The sequence below is a fragment of the Serinus canaria genome, chromosome W (genome assembly GCF_022539315.1).
Source record: "Serinus canaria isolate serCan28SL12 chromosome W, serCan2020, whole genome shotgun sequence".
Taxonomy (NCBI): domain Eukaryota; kingdom Metazoa; phylum Chordata; class Aves; order Passeriformes; family Fringillidae; genus Serinus; species Serinus canaria.
In genome coordinates this window covers 5,542,451-5,563,148 of record NC_066342.1, presented here as the reverse complement: position 1 = coordinate 5,563,148, position 20,698 = coordinate 5,542,451, and the positions used below count along the sequence as shown (strand labels likewise).

At 42.8% G+C, this 20,698-nt stretch overlaps 1 protein-coding gene across 3 annotated transcripts in view; it reads right to left on the bottom strand.

The window, feature by feature from the left end:
• Window positions 1-11,646: 11,646 nt before the first annotated feature.
• The window catches only part of LOC103827276 (mitochondrial nicotinamide adenine dinucleotide transporter SLC25A51-like), a 63,195-nt gene continuing 54,143 nt past the window's right edge, over window positions 11,647-20,698 (bottom strand). For all 3 annotated transcript variants that reach the window (XM_050986444.1, XM_050986442.1, XM_050986443.1), the window contains one exon: window positions 11,647-13,881. In XM_050986444.1, coding sequence (XP_050842401.1) covers window positions 12,970-13,842 — 873 coding nt within the window. In that variant the 5' untranslated portion in view covers window positions 13,843-13,881 and the 3' untranslated portion in view covers window positions 11,647-12,969. The remainder of the gene's footprint in view (window positions 13,882-20,698) is intronic.

The following is a 20,698-nucleotide window of genomic DNA, read 5'->3' as shown; positions in this document are numbered from 1 at the left end:
CATCCCCGTTGTCATCTATTTTCAAACAACAATCTGATGTAATAAATTTTCTACAAACACCCCCTTCTTCAGCTAATAAATAGTCTAAAGCCAACCTATTCTGATACACTGCAGCCTTGTTTGGCTTTGTTGTCTTGATATTAATTCTATTGCCTAAACAGTTTTGTTTGTTATTATCTCAACAACTGCTTGGAGTCTTATATTATGATTCATCATATAAATTGGGGGTTGATATCCCCAACTCCCATCATGTGCCCAGATGGCTGGCCCATATGTTTCCACTATGCATTCAGGGGGCCATTCCTCATCTCCCCATTTTTGAAATCCTCCAATCAATTCCCTTTTATTTCTTTATAGGTCCTCATAAATTGGTACTCCTAATTCATCTCCATCTGCTCCTGTGTCTTGGTTTGAAAAGACAGGTGGCTTCTAAGGAAGGCAGGAGCCTCCCCTGAACTGGAAAATGTAAACCTCCTCCGTCCAAATTGTTATAATCCTGAAATTAAGGGGGGCTCTCAGGCAAAGATATGGGAGCAGGAATAACAGTTCTTTATTAGAGAAGAAAATAAAAATCAAACAAACAATGCAGTAATACAAAACAACACTGACAGAGTCAGAATACGACCTGACACCCTGTTGGTAGCAGTCTAATTGAAATGATGGCTGCAGTCCTCCTGGACTGTCAGGTGTGGTTCTGTTGAAGCAGTGATCCTGTAGAAGGGTGTAGTCTTCCTCTGAAGATCCAGAGGTGGTGTAGATGGGCCTGGTCTTCCTCTGGGAATCCAGTGGAAAAGGCAGCTCTTCTGGGAATCCGGAGGAAAGGCTGTCCTGGTGTGCCAAAATCTCAGATTATATCCAGTCAGGAATGCTTGGCTCCTCCCTCTGGGCAGAGCATCTCACAATGGGATGCTGTAATTTTTATCAGTCATGCAGTGAGACTCAGTGGCCCATTAACAGAAGATATCTCCTGGAGGGAGGATTGGTTTGTGGAAGAGATAAAGAAAACTACCCAATTAACAAAAGATAACTGATAACTACCACACCTCTAACAGATGGCAAATAGAATACACACATTACCTTGCCATCTAGGACAACGTTGCTTTTCCACCTTCAGGAGTCCAACTGCAGAAGGATTGTCTGACAGTCCAGGCAAGGTGTTTAATTGCTGAATGCCCTCTGCCACCACAGCAGCTATTCCAAAAGCCCACCTGAGCCTTTTTGAGTCTTTGAAATAGCTGTTTCGGAGAAAGTCTAAGCCCAGAATACACAGGGCCACTGGACCAGTCACAGTCAGGTGTTTCTACCATTCCTTCCCAGTCAGGCTCATCTCGGTTTCCAACATGGTCAGTTGCTACCATCCCCCTGTCACCTCAGCAACAGAAACGAGTTCTGGTCCCACATGTCCCGATGGCATTAGGGTACACTGTGCACCAGTATCGACTAAAGCTTCATATTTTTCTGGCTCTGATGTGCCAGGTCATTGGATCCACACCATCCAAAAGATCCGGTTTTCCCATGCCTCTCTACCTGGCTAGACACAGGGCTCCTCTAGCCCTGGTTATCTTTTCCTCCCTGGGCATACATTCTAGAGTTGCATTCAAGGGGATCTAACATATCATCCTCCCTTCTGTTATACCTGGCAGCTCAGTAATGGGAGGCTGAGGCTACCTTCACTTTAGCAGAACTCCTTTGGTTAGTGTTTTCGTCCTTGAGATGATGCACCCGTGCTGCCAGGACAGAAGTGGGTTTTCAGTCCCACCTTCTCATGTCTTCCCCATGGTCTCACAGGAAGAACCAAAAGTCAGTCCATGGGGTGTAACCTCTCTCCCTAGCTGGGGGACATGGGGCTCTGACTGGGGCCTGTGACTTGCACTGGTGCTACATGGGAACTAACCCACTGTCTTTTGGTTGTCCTTAGCATTAATTGTTGCAATGAAGGTGGTATATTTGGATGGCCCTAGATTTGCCAGGTTCTACATTTGCCCTATGCATCTGACCTTGTCAGGGTCATTATCATGCTGTCTCTTCCTTCCAAGAAGTATCTCTAGTACTATTCTCTCAGCTGTTTGATCCCGTCCTTAATGGTCTTCCAGTGCATTCTATGATGATACTCCTGCATTCTGTCTCTGTGAATGAAGTTCTCTCTAAGATTCATTAGAAGCTGCTCCCAGAGAGAAAGGGGCCCTGGCTTCCTCACAAACATCTGATCAACCCTCTGATCTGATCAACACTTGCATCCTGGGTCAAGGACCCCAAATTCCTTGCCTTGCCACTATCCAGTTGCACATCTGGACCCATAAGGTCCCAAGCCTAAAGTAACCAGGGTGAGTAAGCCCTGTGCTCCTGTTGCACAATGTCTTTTTGCAGATTATGGAGACCATCATACGATAGGGACATGTTGCATTGTTTGCAGGGGTCTTAGGATGAGGGAAGAGATGAGAATCTTGACTCCATATTTCAGAAGGCTTGATTTATTATTTTATGATATATATTAAACTATACTAAAAGAACAGAAGAAAGGATTTATTCAGAAGGCTAAGCTAAGAATAGAAAAGGAATGAATAACAAAGGCTTGTGTCTGACCTAGACAGTCTGGACATGTGGACTGTGATTGGCCATTAATTAGAAACAACCAGATGAGACCAATCACAGATCCCCCTGTTGCATTCCACAGCAGCAGATAAGAATTGTTTACACTTTGTTCTTGAGGCCTCTCAGCTTCTCAGGAGGGAAAAATCCTAAGGAAAGGATTTTTCATAGAACATGTCAGTGACAGGGACACAGTGACCATTTCAGGCTCCAGCTCTCCTGCTGGTTGTGAGGCCCCTGGTGCCTCATCCTCATTAACTGGGCATACTAATTTGGTCTTATACTTCCTTCTCTACACAAGGGCAAGGGCTGCTGTCTGTGACTGCCCTTGTGGTTCAGCTGGAACCTGGACAGTTGTAATGTTCGTGGGTTCCACTGTTCCACTGCTGCACCATCAGAGTCTCCCTCTTTGAGGCAGGGACGGGGTTTCCTACCAACTGGGAAGGTGTATTCTCTCAGCTTCTGGCATATTTCCTCCAATACCCCTATCCAATCCCAGTGGTTCATTTCTGAGGTGGGCTGTTGGGCAGTGCCAGACTGTGGGGCAGCGTCAGGCTCTGGGACAGCATCCCTAGTTGCTGAGGTAAACGTTAGAATAGTTACCCAAGACAATCTCACCTTATCTCTGAATGCTAAAAAGAATAGGCCTATCAGCAACAACAGCCACTGTACAATATCATTAGCATTTAGAGATTTGAACCATTCGAAAGCTGTTGGGGCAGGCTCAAAGAAATGGGTGAAAGGTGTAGGCGACTCTGGGGGTTGCACGGTCAGGACAGACGGAGACGAGAGATCTCTGAAGCCAGGTCGTGGAACTTGCAGTTTATTGCAAAGGGCGTGGGTACAGGGCCCTGCTGGGAGCTGCCAGCTGCAGCTCGGAGCAGGCCCGAGAGAAGAGAGAGGATGAGAGGGTAATAACGTAAAAGGCAAGAGCTAAGAGCATAGAAAAGTAAGAGCAAGAGTATGAGAGCAAGAGCAAAAGCAAGAGAACAAGAGAGCGAATTTCCCGTTACAATACAATAAATCATCTTCTGTGTTGAATATTCTGATTCTCACTAACCAATCTAGTAGAGCATACAAATCCTATAGCATTTACATACAGCCTATAAGAATCACTATATTACCATATTGTGCTACATTTTAAACCCTAAAAACTATTCTTCGGACCCCTTCTGCCAAGCTGGCAGGGTCTGCTCTGACCCTTAGACCCGCCTGCTTGCAGAGGGTCTTGTATCATCAAAAGGGGATTACATTCAGCCGGCCACACCATTGTTTTCCCGTTGTTCAGTAACTAAGGGATGTCAAAGCTTGCTTTCATTTCAATCTTGCTTATAGTTTCTATATTCTCAAAATCTTTTGCCAGGCAATCATATTTGTAAGGCTTTCCTGTTTCATCTTCCCCAACAAAAGGTTTGTGTCGGAACCTTGGATGCTGAGAATTTTAGACTTTCTGTGCTGACACGCACTGACCCCCAGGAGAGTACAGCATTTGACCTGAGGCCATGGAACTGGCTTCCAAAATTGATTGATAGAACTGGGATTATGGGGGTGTAGTTTGAATAGAAGTGTGTAATATCACAAAGTGGAAAACTTTTGAGTTTGGGATTTTAGAATATAGTAATAAATATGAAGCAAGATGGAGGTTTTAGGGTGAAAACAGGTTGTTCTTCTTTACCTTCTTCTTCCTTCTTCTTCACGGGTTTGGGTGGTTTTGTGTAATTGGACAGAAAAGTCCGCAGTGCGGACTTTGAGGGATTAGTTATTGGGTTAAAAGGAAAAATAATTTAGGTGTCATTTCTTAATTAGATAGTTTAGCCTTAAAAGACCTTGTAACAAGGGATAGTTAGCCATTTCGTGCCTTGCTAATGAAAGACTGCAGAACTCACTGCTGTGAGACTGTCACATTGATAAGAAATAATAAACACCTGAATCTGAATGTGAACTATCGTCTCAAGTGCCTTCAATCCCAACCTCGACAGAGGTAGAAAAAGGAAGGCAAAAACCGACAGGCTGGGAGAAAGCTTCCCCAGGTATTACTTCCTCACAATTATTGATGAAACCCCAAAAACATACACTTAGCCTGTGTTAGTCATGTGCCTGCTTTCCAGAGTGTGTTGGTTTTGCACAGCCTGGTTTTTGGTAGTAGGAGAGGGCCACAGAGGTGGCTTCTGTAAGGAGCTGCTGGAAGCTTCCACCATGTCCAGCAGAGCCAATTCCTGATGGCTCTGAAGATGGACATGCTGCCGGCCAAGTCTGGGCCAATTAGAGATGGTGGTAACGCTTATGTAATAACATATTTAGGAAGAAAATCAAAACAAAGTATGCACACAGTTTTAATTCCATCTAGAGAAGCGGAAGAGGTGAGGATGTGAAGGAAAACGACATGGCAACTGCAAGAGCAGTGGAGGGGGGGGGGGAGGTGCTCCAGGTGCCAAAACCAAGATACCTCTGCAGGCTGGGGTAAAGCCCATGGTGAAGCAGGTTGTCCCCCTGTAGCCCATGGGGATCCACTGGGGGATGCAAAGATCCACCCACAGCCCGTGGGGGAAGTGCCCACACTGGAGTGGGCAGATGCCTGGATGAGGCTGTGATCTAGTGGGGGACTCAGTGGAGAGAGGGGGCCCCTGCTTCCAGGCTAGACCAGCCTGTCCTTGGAGGACTACACCCCGTGGAAGAGTGACCCACGCTGCAACAGTTTGGGAGGACTCTCTGCCCACGGGAGGGACTCATGTGGCCACAGTTTTGGGAGAACTGCTGCTTGTGAGATAGGACACATGCTGGAGAAGTTCACAGAGAACTGTCTCCCATGGGAGGGACCCCACGGTCTCACAGAGGAAGGACTCCTCTCCCTGCACAGTGGAAGAATATCTTGGTGATGAACTGACCAAAACCCCCATGCCCTGTCTCCCTGCACTGTCAGTGGGAAGGAGGGAGGGGTTGGGGGAAGAGGAGGTGTTTTAAGGGCTTATTTTACTTCTCATTATACTAGTCTGATTTTGTTAGTAATAAACTCACTTTGAACCTCTAAGTTGAGCCGGTTCTGCCCTTGGAGTGTTTTGTCCCAGTCCCTAACTCACGAGGCCTTTATTTAATTTTTTTTCTCTCCTCTGCCCAGCTGTGGCAGGGGAGGGTGAGGGAGCAACTTTAGTGGGTGCCTGGTATTTGGCCAGTGTATCAAACCACAACACAGGAAGTTAAAAATCCATTAGTTCCTCACCTTATTGACCCATTGTGCAAACTGGATAACAGCTACAGTAGCCTTAGTCATAGGACCCATGTATTGATAAGGAGCAGCAAATGGGAAAAATATAGCCACAACCATGTGCCACCCAAAACAGGGTAAACTAGATCACATAGTGACACCTAATGAGGTTTCAATAGTCAGCACACAAAAAATTAGGTTATCCAGGATATGTTATTCCTTTTTCACCCTTTTCTCTCGATGCCCTCAGGCCCCACCATTGGGCACCAAAATCTGTCTTGGTTTGAAAGAGAGGTGTTTGCCAAGGAATGTGGGAACCTCCCTTGGTATGGAAAAATATGACCCCTACCCTCTGAATTATTATAATATTTAGAAATTAAGGGGCTTTCAGGCAAAGATATGGGAAAAGGAATAACAGTTCTTTACTAGTATGTGTATATATAACAAGGCAAACAAACAAAACCAGAAAAACCCAAAATACGGTCTCTTAGCGCTGTTTAAGCAATTTCCCCTTTGGTGTGGTTATGGTCACAGCCGGCAGGGGCATTGATGGGCTTCTGGCTGGGCAGGGCAGGTGCAACGATTTCCCGTGGCTGCAGGGGGCGTGTGTCATCACCTCTGAGACCACACGGGTAATTCCCAGGCTACGGTGCAGAGGCGACCCATAAGGGGACACCCCACATGTTGGCTCTGGACCTCCCCAAACGGCCAGAAAACAAAAAAAAAAAAATTAAGCTGACTTGCAGCACAGGAGAACCGCAGCAGAGCGGGATCTTGGAGTACAACCCACTTAAGTGGCCACGGCAACGCCTCGCGGGCAGAGGGTCTGTCGAGAGCCAGTCCTGATGTTTCGGCACCACATGCGCTGGTCCTGAGCTCCGAGCAGTCAGGCAGCAGGGAAAATGGCAAACAACATTTTCCTCCCCTGAACCTGGAAACTGGACTCCCCAAAAACCCAGCCAAACCTCTGGGATAGCCCCCTCACCTTTTTTTCTTCCGTTAACACCTTCAATGGAATGGTGTGACATCCAGCTACATATTTTGTTTCCTAATTGCCCCCATTTGACTCTCTAGAAATGCATTGATCTTCTTCCAGATAAGCAGGTGGGAGAAAATTCACTGAAAAAACCTAATGCCCAAAAGATAGGCTGGAAATATATCCTCATAGATGACGTCTATAAAGCAGGTATTTGTTTATAGCAGCGCTGGTGGTGAGGGGTGTTATAAATGACAATATAGTAGTGGCTTTTGCATTTATGTATTAGCTTTTGCATATTATTATTAATCACACGAATGTTGATATGGTACAATTTATATTTCCTTGTAACTGCTTTTTAGTATAGTATAATCTGTGAGTTTATGTATGCACCATATAGCTTATATAAATAGTAAATAGTAATATGATAAATATATCTTAGATTGTAGCATAATATTAAAATAGAAACTATGTGATGTTAAAATGCTTTTATGTAACTAACTCAGAGACTGGTGTAAGATAATTAGGTAGTTCCTCGCATTTGTAGACTATCTGAGTGATAATATAATGGTGACAAAAACCAGAACCCAATTTAATGACTCCCTGTTATCAGGGAGTGTAAAAACAACAGGATGAAACCATGAGAAGAAATAAAATATAGTGATTTAATCTGAAAGATAGCATGCAGACAAGTCAAAGGTTAAAACCAAGCAAAAATTAATGGAACACCTAAGCTCACAAAAATGATAGAATAGGTATAAACTCTTATGAATATGCATGTACACTCTGTAATGTAACAATATATAGAGGACATTGTTTTAAGCTGACAGTGTGCTTTTGGCAGATAGCCAAGCACCCCAGCACTGAATTTTATCCCTTTTGTAGCTTATTAAACTTTTATAAAAAATTTCTAAAGAGTGAAACTTGTTTTTCACAGGGGGATAGTTCCACCTAACTCACCCACCTTTGTCAGGTGCTGTGGTATATTTATACAGCAAGTATTGCTTAGTGTTACTGTGTCACTATAACATCATGATATACACACTGGAACTAATTTACGTAGTATGATCTCATGGTTATTGGAGAGTTCTTTTGCACTGCATTTGCACCTTCCCAATTTGGGAGTCATCGGGGGTCTTTGATGAAGGCTTCCAAGATCTTCTTCGCATTTGAACTTTTCAGCTCTGTCTTCAGAGTGAAATGGAGGTTTTGGGGGGTTCACTTAAGTTAGCAATATGAATTAAGCATTTAAATTTTAGCTTGTAGAATTATGTGCTGAATTTAAACCTTTTACTTAAGAAACCTCTGCCATGGTACAAAGGGCATAGGAAAATGCAAATTTCTGAAGCTTCCTGCGATAAAGAACAATACTGGGAGAAGACCAAAGGATGCAAGAAAACCAGATGAAGGGGCTCCTCTGTCTCCAAGCTCATCAAGATCGACAGACATACTCAGATAAGCACCAAGGGACCAAAGCGCACGCGCAAAGAAGAAAAGTTCAAAAGTTAAACCATGAGGAAGACCACAGCCTTCAGCCTCAGAGACCACCAAAGACCCCCATGAGACCACCACCGTGAACAATGCATGCTCAGAAGGGCGTGGATCTAATTACCATGCGAGGCAAGGACAGGCGGGGCCAGGGGTTGAATATGCATGGAAAGGTTGTGCAATGTTATGTATATGGAACCCCTTTGTGAATAAAAGATGGTGCTCAGACCAGGGCTCGGGGCACAAGTTTTCATGAGAGCTATCTCGCTTGTGCCGGTCACTGACAATACATACCCACTTCATAACTACATCAGGTTGTGGAGTCTATTTATTCCGCGTATCGCTTCAAGAGCATGCACAGTTATGGTGTTCCCTGGTCTGTCTGGTCCTAACCGGTCTAAATTCTTTATTTTATGGCTAATTGGCTTTGCACTTGCCAATTTTTCATTGGTACTATACTTATCGATCTCTAAAGCTATCCACCTGGCGAGGGGTTTTTTTTGTCTATTCAGCATTAAGCAACTAGTTAACCATATATTAGCCATTAGATCATATAAAAAGTTATTTTTATCAGGTATATAAAGGTATAAAAAGCTATAATTCAGGTTATATAGGTATCAGGTTATATAGATATCTTATAACTCAACCTATATAAGCACCTTGTAACTTTGACCTTAGTTATATAGGCATCAAACCAAACCAAGAACAGTGGAGAGGGCCATTCCATGTCCTGACTACCCTTACCAAAACTGAAGTTGCTGGCAGAGAACCCTGAATTCACTGCTCCAGAGTTAAGAAGACCTCTGCTCCTGAAATAACTGGAAAAGAGAAACCAAGACAATTCAGGATAATGTGATTTAAATTGTTCTTTTTGTGCCTGTTATCTGCACAGTTGGTAGCCATGATTCAGGTTTGGCCCCAAAATTTGCATGTGGCTTTAGTCCAAAATGTATCCAAAAGCTCTTTATAAGAATGGCATGTCAAGGTGGTATTGGATATGTGAACAAGAGGCCTGGTAAGTTTTGTCCCTAGATAAAGATTGGTCCTGTGCCCTTGGGCTGTAATTCCAGACATAATAATATTTGATCATTGTCACCAACATAGTTTATGAAAAATCCTTTACTTAGGAATTTTCCTCTCCTGAGAACTGAGAAGCCTCAGGAACGGACTGTAAACAATTCTTATCTGCTGCTGTGGAATGCAACGGGGAGAAATCTGTGATTGGCCCCGTCAGACTGTTTGCAATTAAGAGCCTATCACAATTCACCTGTTCGGCCCGTCTCGGGCTGAGAAGACTTCAGTTTACACATTCTTGGCTATTCTTAGGATAGCCTTGGTAGTGAAATCTCTAGCTTTATTCTTTTAGTATAGTTTTTATATCTTATATATCATATAATAATAAATCAAGCCTTCTGATGCATGGAGTCAACTGTCTTGTCAATTCCCTCCTCCTGGGACCCCCAGAGAACCGCTGTAATAGATCATATTGAGGATTACTGAACATATTGAAAAGCAAATTTCAGATGCAATTTCAGCCTTACAAGAAGAAATCCATGATTTATCTGGTATATTTTTACAAAATAGAATGGTTCCTAATTTCCTACTAGCTGCACAATCATTAACACTAGTTGTTCTTATGCAGATCAGAGTCAAAGAATTAATAAGGATTAGGTTGAAGTTTGGAAGCAAACTCAAATTTTACATCAGGTAACTTTCAAAAGGCTCACTGAACTTTGAATATACCTTCCATACACTCACTTCATGGTTACTGAACTGGGCCTGGATAAAAGGAACAGTTCATGCTACTTGTATCTCTAGTTAGTCTTTGCATAATAGCTGGCTGTGTGATGCGATGCTGTGGTTCAATGTAAAGAGTAGAGATTAGAAAAGACTAAAGGGGGGAATGCTGCCAGAATGATTTTTACTTATATATTCTCTATATTCTTTACACATATATTCTAGCTCTATTGTTTTGTAGTTATATAGTTACTAGCTAGCCCCAGTACTTTTTCCAACCCTGACAGGCAGAAAGACAAATCACATAGGCCCCAATCCTATCTTGGCTCTTCCTGGGAACTAATGCACGCTTTGGCCGGGTTTCAGGATATCCCCGGCTGACTGTCGCAGGTCTGGATAGAGCAGTCCTGTTCTGCGCAGCCTGCCTGGCAGCTCCCAGTGGCAGGCTACCTTAGCAAGCTTAGCTCTTAAGTGAGATCAGCTCTTTAGTGATTATCAGCTCAAGCTCTTTAGTGATTATCAGCTCATTTATGATTTCAGCTCTTTAGCTTGCTAAGTGCCTTTGGCAGACGCAGAGAGAGAGAGGAGAAGCGCTGTATGAGGTTCCACAGAGAGGTCTTTATTGGAGTCTTCTGCGAAGGTTCTTAGGGACAGCTCTTCTACCAAGCTGGGCAAAAGTAGCTCTTTATATAGGGTACAGGAGTTTTAGAAATTGTCCAATAGTAGGAGTCGAGGGGAAAGTGACCTATAGTCTTACAGAGAGATAAGCAAGGGTCCGAAGGCAGAAGAGGGGCTTCTTAGGTCCAGTCATCATGACTAGGCATTTCCTATCTTAGGCTGCTGAATACCATGGAGGCATTGCAGGCCCTGTGCCTGCTACAGGGAACCAAGGTGGAGACCAGCTCTTTGAGACATATTTTCATAAACAAAGTTTATTTCTCATCTGAGTGGGGAGGATTTAGGAGGGACTTGAACTGGAGGCAAATTACTTAACCACTTATGTCTCAACTTGATGATTTTTGTCAATTACTCTAATTTGCTAAAGTTATAAAACTGTATTCACCCTGTGTGGGGGTGGGCATTTTGTGGACATTTTCCATATCTGCCCCTGGAGGCCTCCAATAAAGACCAACCTTTATATTACCTCCTATACTAATATTATCTCAAAAGCGCATTGTTTCATTTCTAGTTTTTTTAAGGCGTTGATATGCATAAGTAAAACAAAAAAATTATTGTTAGTGTAATTGAAAACTTGAGAGTCTAATCATTATTAGTCTGGATCTAATTGTTACATGAAAAGAAAGAATCATGTATTTCAAATTGCAACACACACACCCCCACACACCTCCACCCCCACACACCTCCACCCCCACCCTTCTTAGTTTCTATTCCTTTCCCTGGTGTTATGCTTGCTCTTTTACTGCTCTCAATGGCCAGGAGGAATATGATGTTCATGTTGATGGCTTCTTTGGTTGTTTTCTTCCTCACTCTAGGATTCAATTTGGGTCATGTTTATGTTTGCTAATACCCTTTTACACCTTTCTTTTTGTTGGTGAATGAAACATGCAAGTAACCTTCATGCATAGCTACTGACCACACCCCTGTCTTTACTGCATATTGTTATCTATTAACCAAATTACAAATGCTTGAAGTGTAAGTTATTAGCCATGCAACTCCTTTTATTGTTTTACTGTATTACCACTGATAGTTATACAGGGCCTAAAACATAGGAAAAAATCAATTAAAAATAGTTTCTGAAAGTTTTCCTGCCCCCAAATCCAAAACAAAGAATGCTTCATAAACTTTTCATGAATAACACACCCCCAAATAAAGAAAAAAGAACTAAGAAAGAATTAAGACAGTCACCTGTTTGGTAGTTATGCTTGCTTTCCCTTTAAGGCCTTAAGTGCTTATACCCAGAAATCTCACTTTGTCAGTGCTGGTATAAAATTCTATCACAGCACAAATTAAACAAAAACAGTTTGCAAAAGAAAAAAAAAGCTGTAAATCAAGTAGCTTGCTAATCAAAGGAAGATGTATTACTGTTTGAACATTTGAGTGAGATCAGTTTTTTGTTTGCAACAGAAACAAAGCAATACAAAAGCAGAAAACTTGAGTATACTAAATTTGCAAATAGGTTTTTCAAAAAGGAACACTTTTAAAACTTGAGATAAAATTGTTGTCTTGCTACTTCCACTTTTCCATTTCAAGGCATACTCATACATAGGCACAATCCCATTTTGCACTTGGTCATTTTACACTGAAGTTTAATATTCAGTAGCTATTGATGAATGAGATGATGCTCATGTTAAAGCTGAGTGGTAAAATGGTTGACAAAATAGTTTATGTAGGCTCAGTTTAAAACCTGAGGTTCAGAAAGAAAGTCATCCTAATCAAAATTGGCAGCTTCTGTTTAAACTCCAAAGATAATTTAGAGCCCCAAGACATTTGGAAGCTCAGTTTTTAACCCTCTGTAGTGTTTCAAACAAAAGAATTCACTTTCATTGGCTCCTTCTTAATTTTCGAATTATACAATGTGCAGCATAAAATTTGATTACTGTGAGTATTGGGAAATATTGGAGATTATAAAATAAGCTACTAGACCAATATACAGATATTTTTTACTTTGCATTTGTCTAGTTATTCCACTATGGATAAATTTGTCCACCAATATATAAATACTTTAACTTGTTCAGAAGTATATCCAGTTGCATAAAGATTTAGATATATGCTATTTACCCCATAAATACTCAAGGTTGTTCATAAGACTAATTACCTTCCACACTAAGCAGCCACTAACAATATCATCCATCTCCCTACTGAAATGTAATGGCTGCTTTGAATTCTCTCCAAGTTTCATGGTACTCCATATTATTCACAAAAAATTCCATAAATTAACCTATTTCCAGAGACAAAGTGACCTAAAATGTACAAATACCCAAGTGAATAGAGGTGTTTCAGAAGAAGGTAACATTTCTCATAATAGCTTTAGCAAGAATTCATATGTTGCATTGATTATGCCCCAGGACAGGACAGAACGATGGTAATTCAGATGGACTCCTCTGAAAAGATGCATCAATTTTTTATCACGTTCTAGCCATATTGTCACAAAAACTTTTGAAAAAGACTGAAATTCGCCACCAATTTGAGATTGCATGCGAGTTTTTACAACATTCATTGGGAAAAATAAGGATCCCAGTAAGGCACCCAACAGCCCTCCACAGATAAAGTCATTGACCAAGTGAGTGCTATAAGAAGTTGCTTCAGGCAGACAGTGTTTGATAGGTCCTCGTAGGCCAAAGAAGAGAATATTACTGCTTCCATTCCGGAGCAGAATAGGCACCAAACCCCGATAATATTCTCTAATCCCATAGACTTTTAGTACCTTGAAAGCCTGGTAAGTGTTTGTAAATTTGTCATGATGTTTGTAGTCTTGAAGCAAAGTCTGGACTCGTTCAAAAGGTGTAAGAAGGGCTTCTGTGGTCCCTGCAAGCACTGCTGCCATGCTGCAAGTTAGAAGTTCAGGTGCACTTGTGTGACTATGGAGCAAGGAGGAGAAATCTTCATACAAGCCAAACATTAGAGCCAGGGTAGTTGTTTTTTGCATTAATGGAGGAAGGATTCCACGATAGAGATTTCGAATTCCATCTTTCTGCAGCTGATGTACTGCATCCTTTGTTTTCAAGCCATACAACTGTTGTCGAAAGAGGACCTTCTGGATGGGAAAGGTGACTACTATATTGGTGAAGGCTGCACAATAGCCACAAAGATAATGTTTACCAGCATTACCCTTTATGTGATGGCTCATATCTTGCTTTGAATTTGTTGGGACACAATCTTGTGAATCCATCTTTTTTTCCCCCTCAATATATATCTTAGATTTCTTTTCCTATGTCAAAAAAAGAAAAAAGAATGTGAACAAAATGGCATGTCACACAGTTTTTTTAGTTTACACACACACACATCATGTGCACACTGTTCAACATCACACTGTGCAGCATTTTACGTCCTGAAGAAAATTCATCAAATTCAGTGGAACAGTGTGACAAACTGTCATCAACTGATAGATGATGCAAAATGCACAATTTTCTACACTACATCCAAGGGCCTGAAAAACTAGATATTTTTCCTCCCTTTATGTTTTGTTGATTAGAACCAAACTAAATTAAAACAAATAGACATATGAACCCCTCCAGTGCCACCTTAAACTGAAAATGAGAGGCAGAAATAGGAAGTTTACACATTAAGTTGCCAGTACAGTATGCCAAGGAATTCAAACACTGAATGATCTATTCTAACACTAGTAAGATACAATACAAGTTACCAAGGTTTTGGAAAACACACACACTACACACAGCTCAGCATTACAAATTCTGATCATTCCTGCCTGTATTTCCCTGTGGCAGACAGCAATGAATAATTTAAATAGGAATTTAATAATCAGCATTCATTTACTATAGAGTAGTAAAATAATATAGAAATGCTAAAGAATATGTTGAGCTCTGCTAGAGCTAAGGTCCTGAAGGACACAGTGAAAAGAGTTTCATTAAATAAAACTGAGAATTAGTCCTTAATAGGTGATACATTATCTGCCACTTGCATAATATTACACTCTTCAATGTTTTCCAAGGAACAGCACCATAGAAGTAATTTACAAAGGTTAAGTATTTTACCCTGTGTCACGATCTGTCCTTAAACGGGTTTCATAATGATTCGTTAATTGATCTCAGAGTGCAAAAAACCAACACGGCAAGGGGATTTGCAGTAATACTTATAAACAAATGTACCTTTCATTGAATGACCACAGCAAATGCGGTAGAGGGATTAAGGGAGAGAAAAAGATAGAGAAAGAGAGAGAAGAGAGGGGGGGGGGGATATAGCTACCAAACATAGAGACAAAGTCCTTTGGTCCAGTCCAGCCGAGGATCCGCCTGTTATGTTGGGGAGATCTTGAAATCTCTAGCTAACCCAGAGGTTTTTATTATGATAACTCTATTAAAAATTGCGAGGGGGGGGGAAACCAGATACAATAAAGAATAGATGTAACAGGTAGTCCATGTTCTCAGCAGTAAGCGAGAGCAATTGTCTTCTTGGTCTAGTGGTCACAACCTGCAGGCAAACATCTCGGTTTGGTCAGCTTGCCTCCCCCACACACCTCTCATCAGGTTAGAGGTTTCAGTCTCAGTCCTTGGGAGGAGGGGGAGCTTTTCCATAGGGGTTTCATGTCTCAGTCCTTGATGGAGAAGCTTCTCCCATCTCAGTCTGTCATGGTGGTTGTAGAACAGGTGAGGGGTCTTCTGTGGGGACCACCAAAAACTTCCTCAGGAGAAGTCCAGCCAAGCCGAGAGGTGGGGAAATTCCAGGGTCATTGTTGCAAAAAAGGGCAGAGTGCCCCTTTTTTCCTTTCACTGGGCCCAGTGTAGCATACAGCAAGGACACCCGTGAACAATAGCTTAGCAATGCCAGAGGCTGTGCTCAGGCCTCAGGGTCTTGGCAAGTGACCATCACCAACAAGACCAGAATTTCAGACAAGGGTCCTTTTTCTTCGGTGGTCCCGATCTCTGTCCCTTTCATGATGATCATGAGGCAGATGAGGGAAACTTCTGACAGAGACTTACACCCTGATATGAAGTCATACCAGTAGTGAGGAATTCACATTAGGGAGGTTGTACCACTTCATCTATATTAATATATATTGTTCCTAGGATCAACTTAGTTCTATCTGCATATAGTAAAATAGCCACACCCACAACTAAGCCACAGTCTTATCTGGCACCCCACTTTCATATTAAGAGTTATACCAACTCTGGATAAATGTGTCATTCAGTAATACAACATCTAAACCACAGGATTCATAAGACTTTTGACTAGTCACCAGTTGTGTTGGCAATAGCAATCTCTGGCCAATATCACTTCTGATTTCTCTTGAGAAAAAAAAAAGAGCTCTGACTCAGTTTTATAAGGTACATATTTTCTCATGTAGTTTAAGTAAGTTGTCATGATTATGATTTGAGAACTTGTAATGATCAGGCAATGCAATTTTTCTCAGATGTGTTTATGACAGAACTTTTGCTTTCAGCTTTAATTTCGCAAGGCCCAGCTGTATCACTGCACTGGTTTTGGCTGGGATACAGTTAAACTGGGAGGGAACACAGGTGGGACATCTGACCCCAACTGATCAAAGGGATATTCCATACCATATGACATCATGTTTAGGATATAAAGCTGATGGGAAGTAGGGAATGAATTCCTTGATTTACTTTGCTTGCATGGCTTTTGGTTTACCATAGGGCACAAGAACCAGCAATCCCCAGGAGCAAGAAATCAGACAATGAAGGCAAGACACTGGCATGGCTGAGTAAAACCAAAGGGAAGAAGCAAATGCACAGGCAGTGGAAACAAAGACAGGTAACCTGGAAAGAGTATAAAGTTTGGTTGTGTAGGGATGGGGTGAGGAAAGCCAAGGCAAAGTTGGAACCAAACATGGCAAGGGACACAAAGAATAGCAGGAAGGGCTTCTACTGGTACATTAAACAGACTATGTAAATGAGCAGCTGGAGTGAATGGAGTTTCCCCTGGGGAGGGATGAGGAGCTGACTAGGAGCTTATCAGTCGGGATTAAAGGGAGGGCAGGGACAGGTGACATTGTGGGGGACTGCTACAGGCATTAATCAGAAAAGGAAGGTCAAAGAAGGTGTAATGATAAACAGTACTAGAAAACTCGTAACAAAGGATGAGGAGAAGGCTGAGGTGCTTAACTTCATTGCCTCAGGTCTTTGATGGTGACCTCTCTCCCCACAGCTCTTGAAAGGATGGACAGCAGGATGGGGACAGGGGGAGCAAAGTCCCTCCCTAAGAGAAGATCAGGTTCATGGCTACCTAAGGGACCTGAATGTACATAAATCTATGGGATTAGATAAGATGCATCCTCTAGTCATTGGCTGATGGAGTTTCCAGGACACTCTCCACGATATTCAAAAAGTCATGGCAGTCAGGTAAAGTCCCAGGTGACTGGAAAAAGGGAAACATTGTCCGCATCTTTAAAAAGAGCAGAAAGGAAGACCCTGGGAACTAGCAACCTGTCAAACTCACCTCTGTGCCTGGGAAGATCATGGAGCAGATCCTCCGGGAAGCTCTGCAGAGGCACATGGAGGACAGGAGGCGATCTGAGAAAGCCAGCACAACTTCACCAAGGGCAAGTCCTGCCTGACCAATCTAGTGGCCTTCTATGATGGAGACACTCCATCAGTGGACAAGGGAAGGGCTACAGATGTAATTTATCTGGATTTCTGTAAAGCCTTTGACATGGTCCCCCACAACATCCTTTTCTCTAAATTGGAGACATATGGATTGGATAGGTGGACTGTTAAAAGGATAAGAATATGGTTTGACAGTCACATCCAGAAGGCAGTGGTCAATGGCTCAGAGTCCAGATGGAGATCAGTTGTGGGAACCCAGGAAATTCCTCTAGCTGCCCTGGAGAGCTCGAGACCCTGCCCAGGGGGCTCAGATGCCTTGGCACAGAGCCCAAGACCCCTGTGCCTTTGATTTAGCCCTTGGAAAAAACAATTACCAACCTTTATATGAAGAATTACAAGCCATGACAGTTTAAGTAGAATGATAGTGAATTTATCACAGGGTGAAAAATAGATTTTTGGGGTTTTTAGAATGGGGGTTCAGGGGGCAAGATGGAAGAATCTGGGCATGTCCAGCCTTTCTCCTTCTTCTTCTTCTTGGCCTCCATCTTCTGCTGTGATGTTGGCACTTTTAGATTGGTTTAGAGTATAAGCTCACTGTCTAACATAGGTGATGGGTATTGGAAAGTAATTGTAAATATTGTACATGTAGTTTTTAGTATAAAGACATAACACCGCCCCGGGGGCAGGCAGAGTGCCTTGGACTGTCTTGCTGAGAGGACCTCGGCTGGGCAGGAGAAAATATTTTATAGATAAGAAACAATAAACAACCTTGAGACCAAGAAATGAAGAGCTCAGACTCCTTCTTTGAGTGCCGGACTGGGAAAAGAGACTTTCTAACATTTCTCGAGGTCACTCTGACCCCGAGAATCAGTGACAAGTGGTGTCCCTCAGGGGTCTGTATTGGGACCAGTGCTATTTAATATCTTCATCAATTGCCATAGACAAAGGGGATTGAGTGCACCCTCGGGAAATTTGCAGATGACACCAAGCTGAGTGGTGCAGTTGACACACCTGGAGGTTGGGATGCCATCCAGAGGGACCTGAACAAGGTTGAGGAGTGGGCCCATGGGAATCTCATGAGGTTTAATAAGACCAAGTGCCAAGTGCTGCACCTGGGTTGGGGCAACTCCTGGTATTAATCCCGTCTGAGGAATGAACGGATTGAGAGCAGCCCTGCTGAGAAGGACTTGGGGGTGCTAGTGGATGAGAGGCTGGACATCAGCCAGCAATGTGTGCTCACAGCCCAGAAAGCCAATCATGTCATGGGCTGCATCCAAAGCACTGTGGCCAGCAGGGTGAGGGAGGGAATTCTACCCCTCTACTCTGATGAGACCCCATCTGAAGTGTTGCATCTAGCCCTGGGGTCCTCAGCACAGGAAGAAGGCAGAGCTCTTAGAGCAAGTCCAGATGAGGCCACCAAGATGATTAGAGGGATGGAGCACCTCTACTATGAGGAAACGCTGAGAGAATTAGGATTGTTCAGCCTGGAAAAGAGAAGACTTCAGGGTGACCTAATTGCAGCCTTCCAGTACCTGAAGGGAGCCTACAAAAAAGATGGAGAAAAACTTTTTCCAAGGGCATGTGGTGATAGGACAAGGGGGAATAGCTTCAAACTGACAGAGATTAGGTTTAGAATAGATGCTAAGAAGAAAATCCTTACTGTGAGAGTGGTGAGGTGTGGTATTCATTTGCCCTCTGAACAGAGAGAGATTTAGCTTTCTCAGGATTCTCCTGAGAAAGGCTGTGAGAGAAGTAGAGAAAAGAATGATCAAAACAATTCTTATCTCATTTACTGCTCCTGTGTTTGTACCCATGTAGAATGTGTTCTGGAGATTGTTTACCCAAAGTGATTGCTTAATTAAATTCTAGTGATAGTGTTTTAGATTCATTAACCAATTAGATCCACGTGTGTGTGTCAGGACACTCAAGCAGAGAGTCACATATTTTCCAGTTAGTTAGTGATAGTTCATGTTAGTGTAATATAGTGTAATATAGTTATAGTATAATATAGTATAATAAAGTAATTAATTAGCCTTCTGATAGCATGGAGTTCTGCGCGTCATTCTTCCCGCCTGTTAGGCATCATAGCACCGATAGTGAGGCACTGGTACAGGTTGTCCAGAAAAATTGTGGATGCCCCATCCCTAGAGGTGTTTAAGGCTGGGTTGGATGGGGTCTGAGCGACCTGATCTAGTGGAAGGTTCCCTGCCCATGGCAGAGGGGTTGGAATTAGATTTTTAAGGTCCCTTCCAACCCAAGCTATTGTATGATTCTATGATTAAACTGTCTATTTATCTCAACCCACAAGTTTTCCCACTTTTACTCTTCTGATTCTCCCCCCATCCCACTCAGTGAGTCAGTGAGCAAATGGTTGCATGGTGCTTGGATACTGGCTGGGGTTAAACCGCAACAGCCCTTTTTGGTGCCCAACGAGGGGCTCAAAGGGTTCAGGATAATGATGGATTTGATTGGGATGTGATAGATGGAATTTATATCTGTTAGTGCTGATGCCTTAAGTTTTAGCTTTCATATTTTTCAGATTCTGTGCTGCTTTAATGTGTAGCTCTGAGCTTCATATTAAGTGTTAGCAAGGTCCCTTCACAGGGTAGGTAGACAAAACAATCCTTTTCCAGCTTGACCAAGGACAACCGTTACAAGCTCCAGGCCCAAAAAGTATAAACAACGGTGAATTGAAGAGAGAAAGACAAGGAGGATGGAACTTCATAACCTAAAGCTACAATTGGACAATTAATTCCAATATGCAAATGGACCAGAACTTATAAAAGTGTGAGACTTTGTGACTGGTTGTCCATTTTGTGACCATTTTGGGTCCATCTTGGGTGTATCCCTGGCTGGGCTCTTGTACTACCCAAGGCCCATTGAGGCCTTTTAATAAATACCTACTTTATTCTTTAACTCTGTCTAGCCTCTGTTCTAGGTCAGCCTTCTCAAGGCATCAGTGTTCTTTAGCTTTCAAAGGGCAGGCTCCTGTACTCGCCATGGGGCTTGCTTGTCTAACTGTATATCAGTCTATTGCTCATGGCTGCTTTTTGCTGCTCGGTGTGCTGCTCGGTGTGCTGCTCATCTGCTCATCTTCTTACTCTGCTGTGCCTGGGAACATTTTGATAACAGCAATAGCCATGTGCATGTGCAGGCAGATGGCCTGGGCATCACTGCTGTTTCTGTGCTGCTGTACTGGACAGGCTAGAACTCCAGTGTGAATTCAAGTTGAAGGGACTGTGGATGAGTCCACGCAGGAACAGGACACCCTGAAGTGTCTGTGGCCATTGATAAATCTATACCAGAGCTGGTAAATCTCAAAGCATATGTGCCTGTGGTTATGTCTGTGCCATAGCAGGTAGATCTTGAAGCATCAGTGGCTGTGCATGAGGTCACACTGGAGGACCTCAAAATGTGTGGCCATGAATAAGCCCATGACAGAGCAGGTACACTCCTAGAGGGACTGCAGCCTGGGCCTTTTAAATGATTAGCTGATTTTTGGTTGAG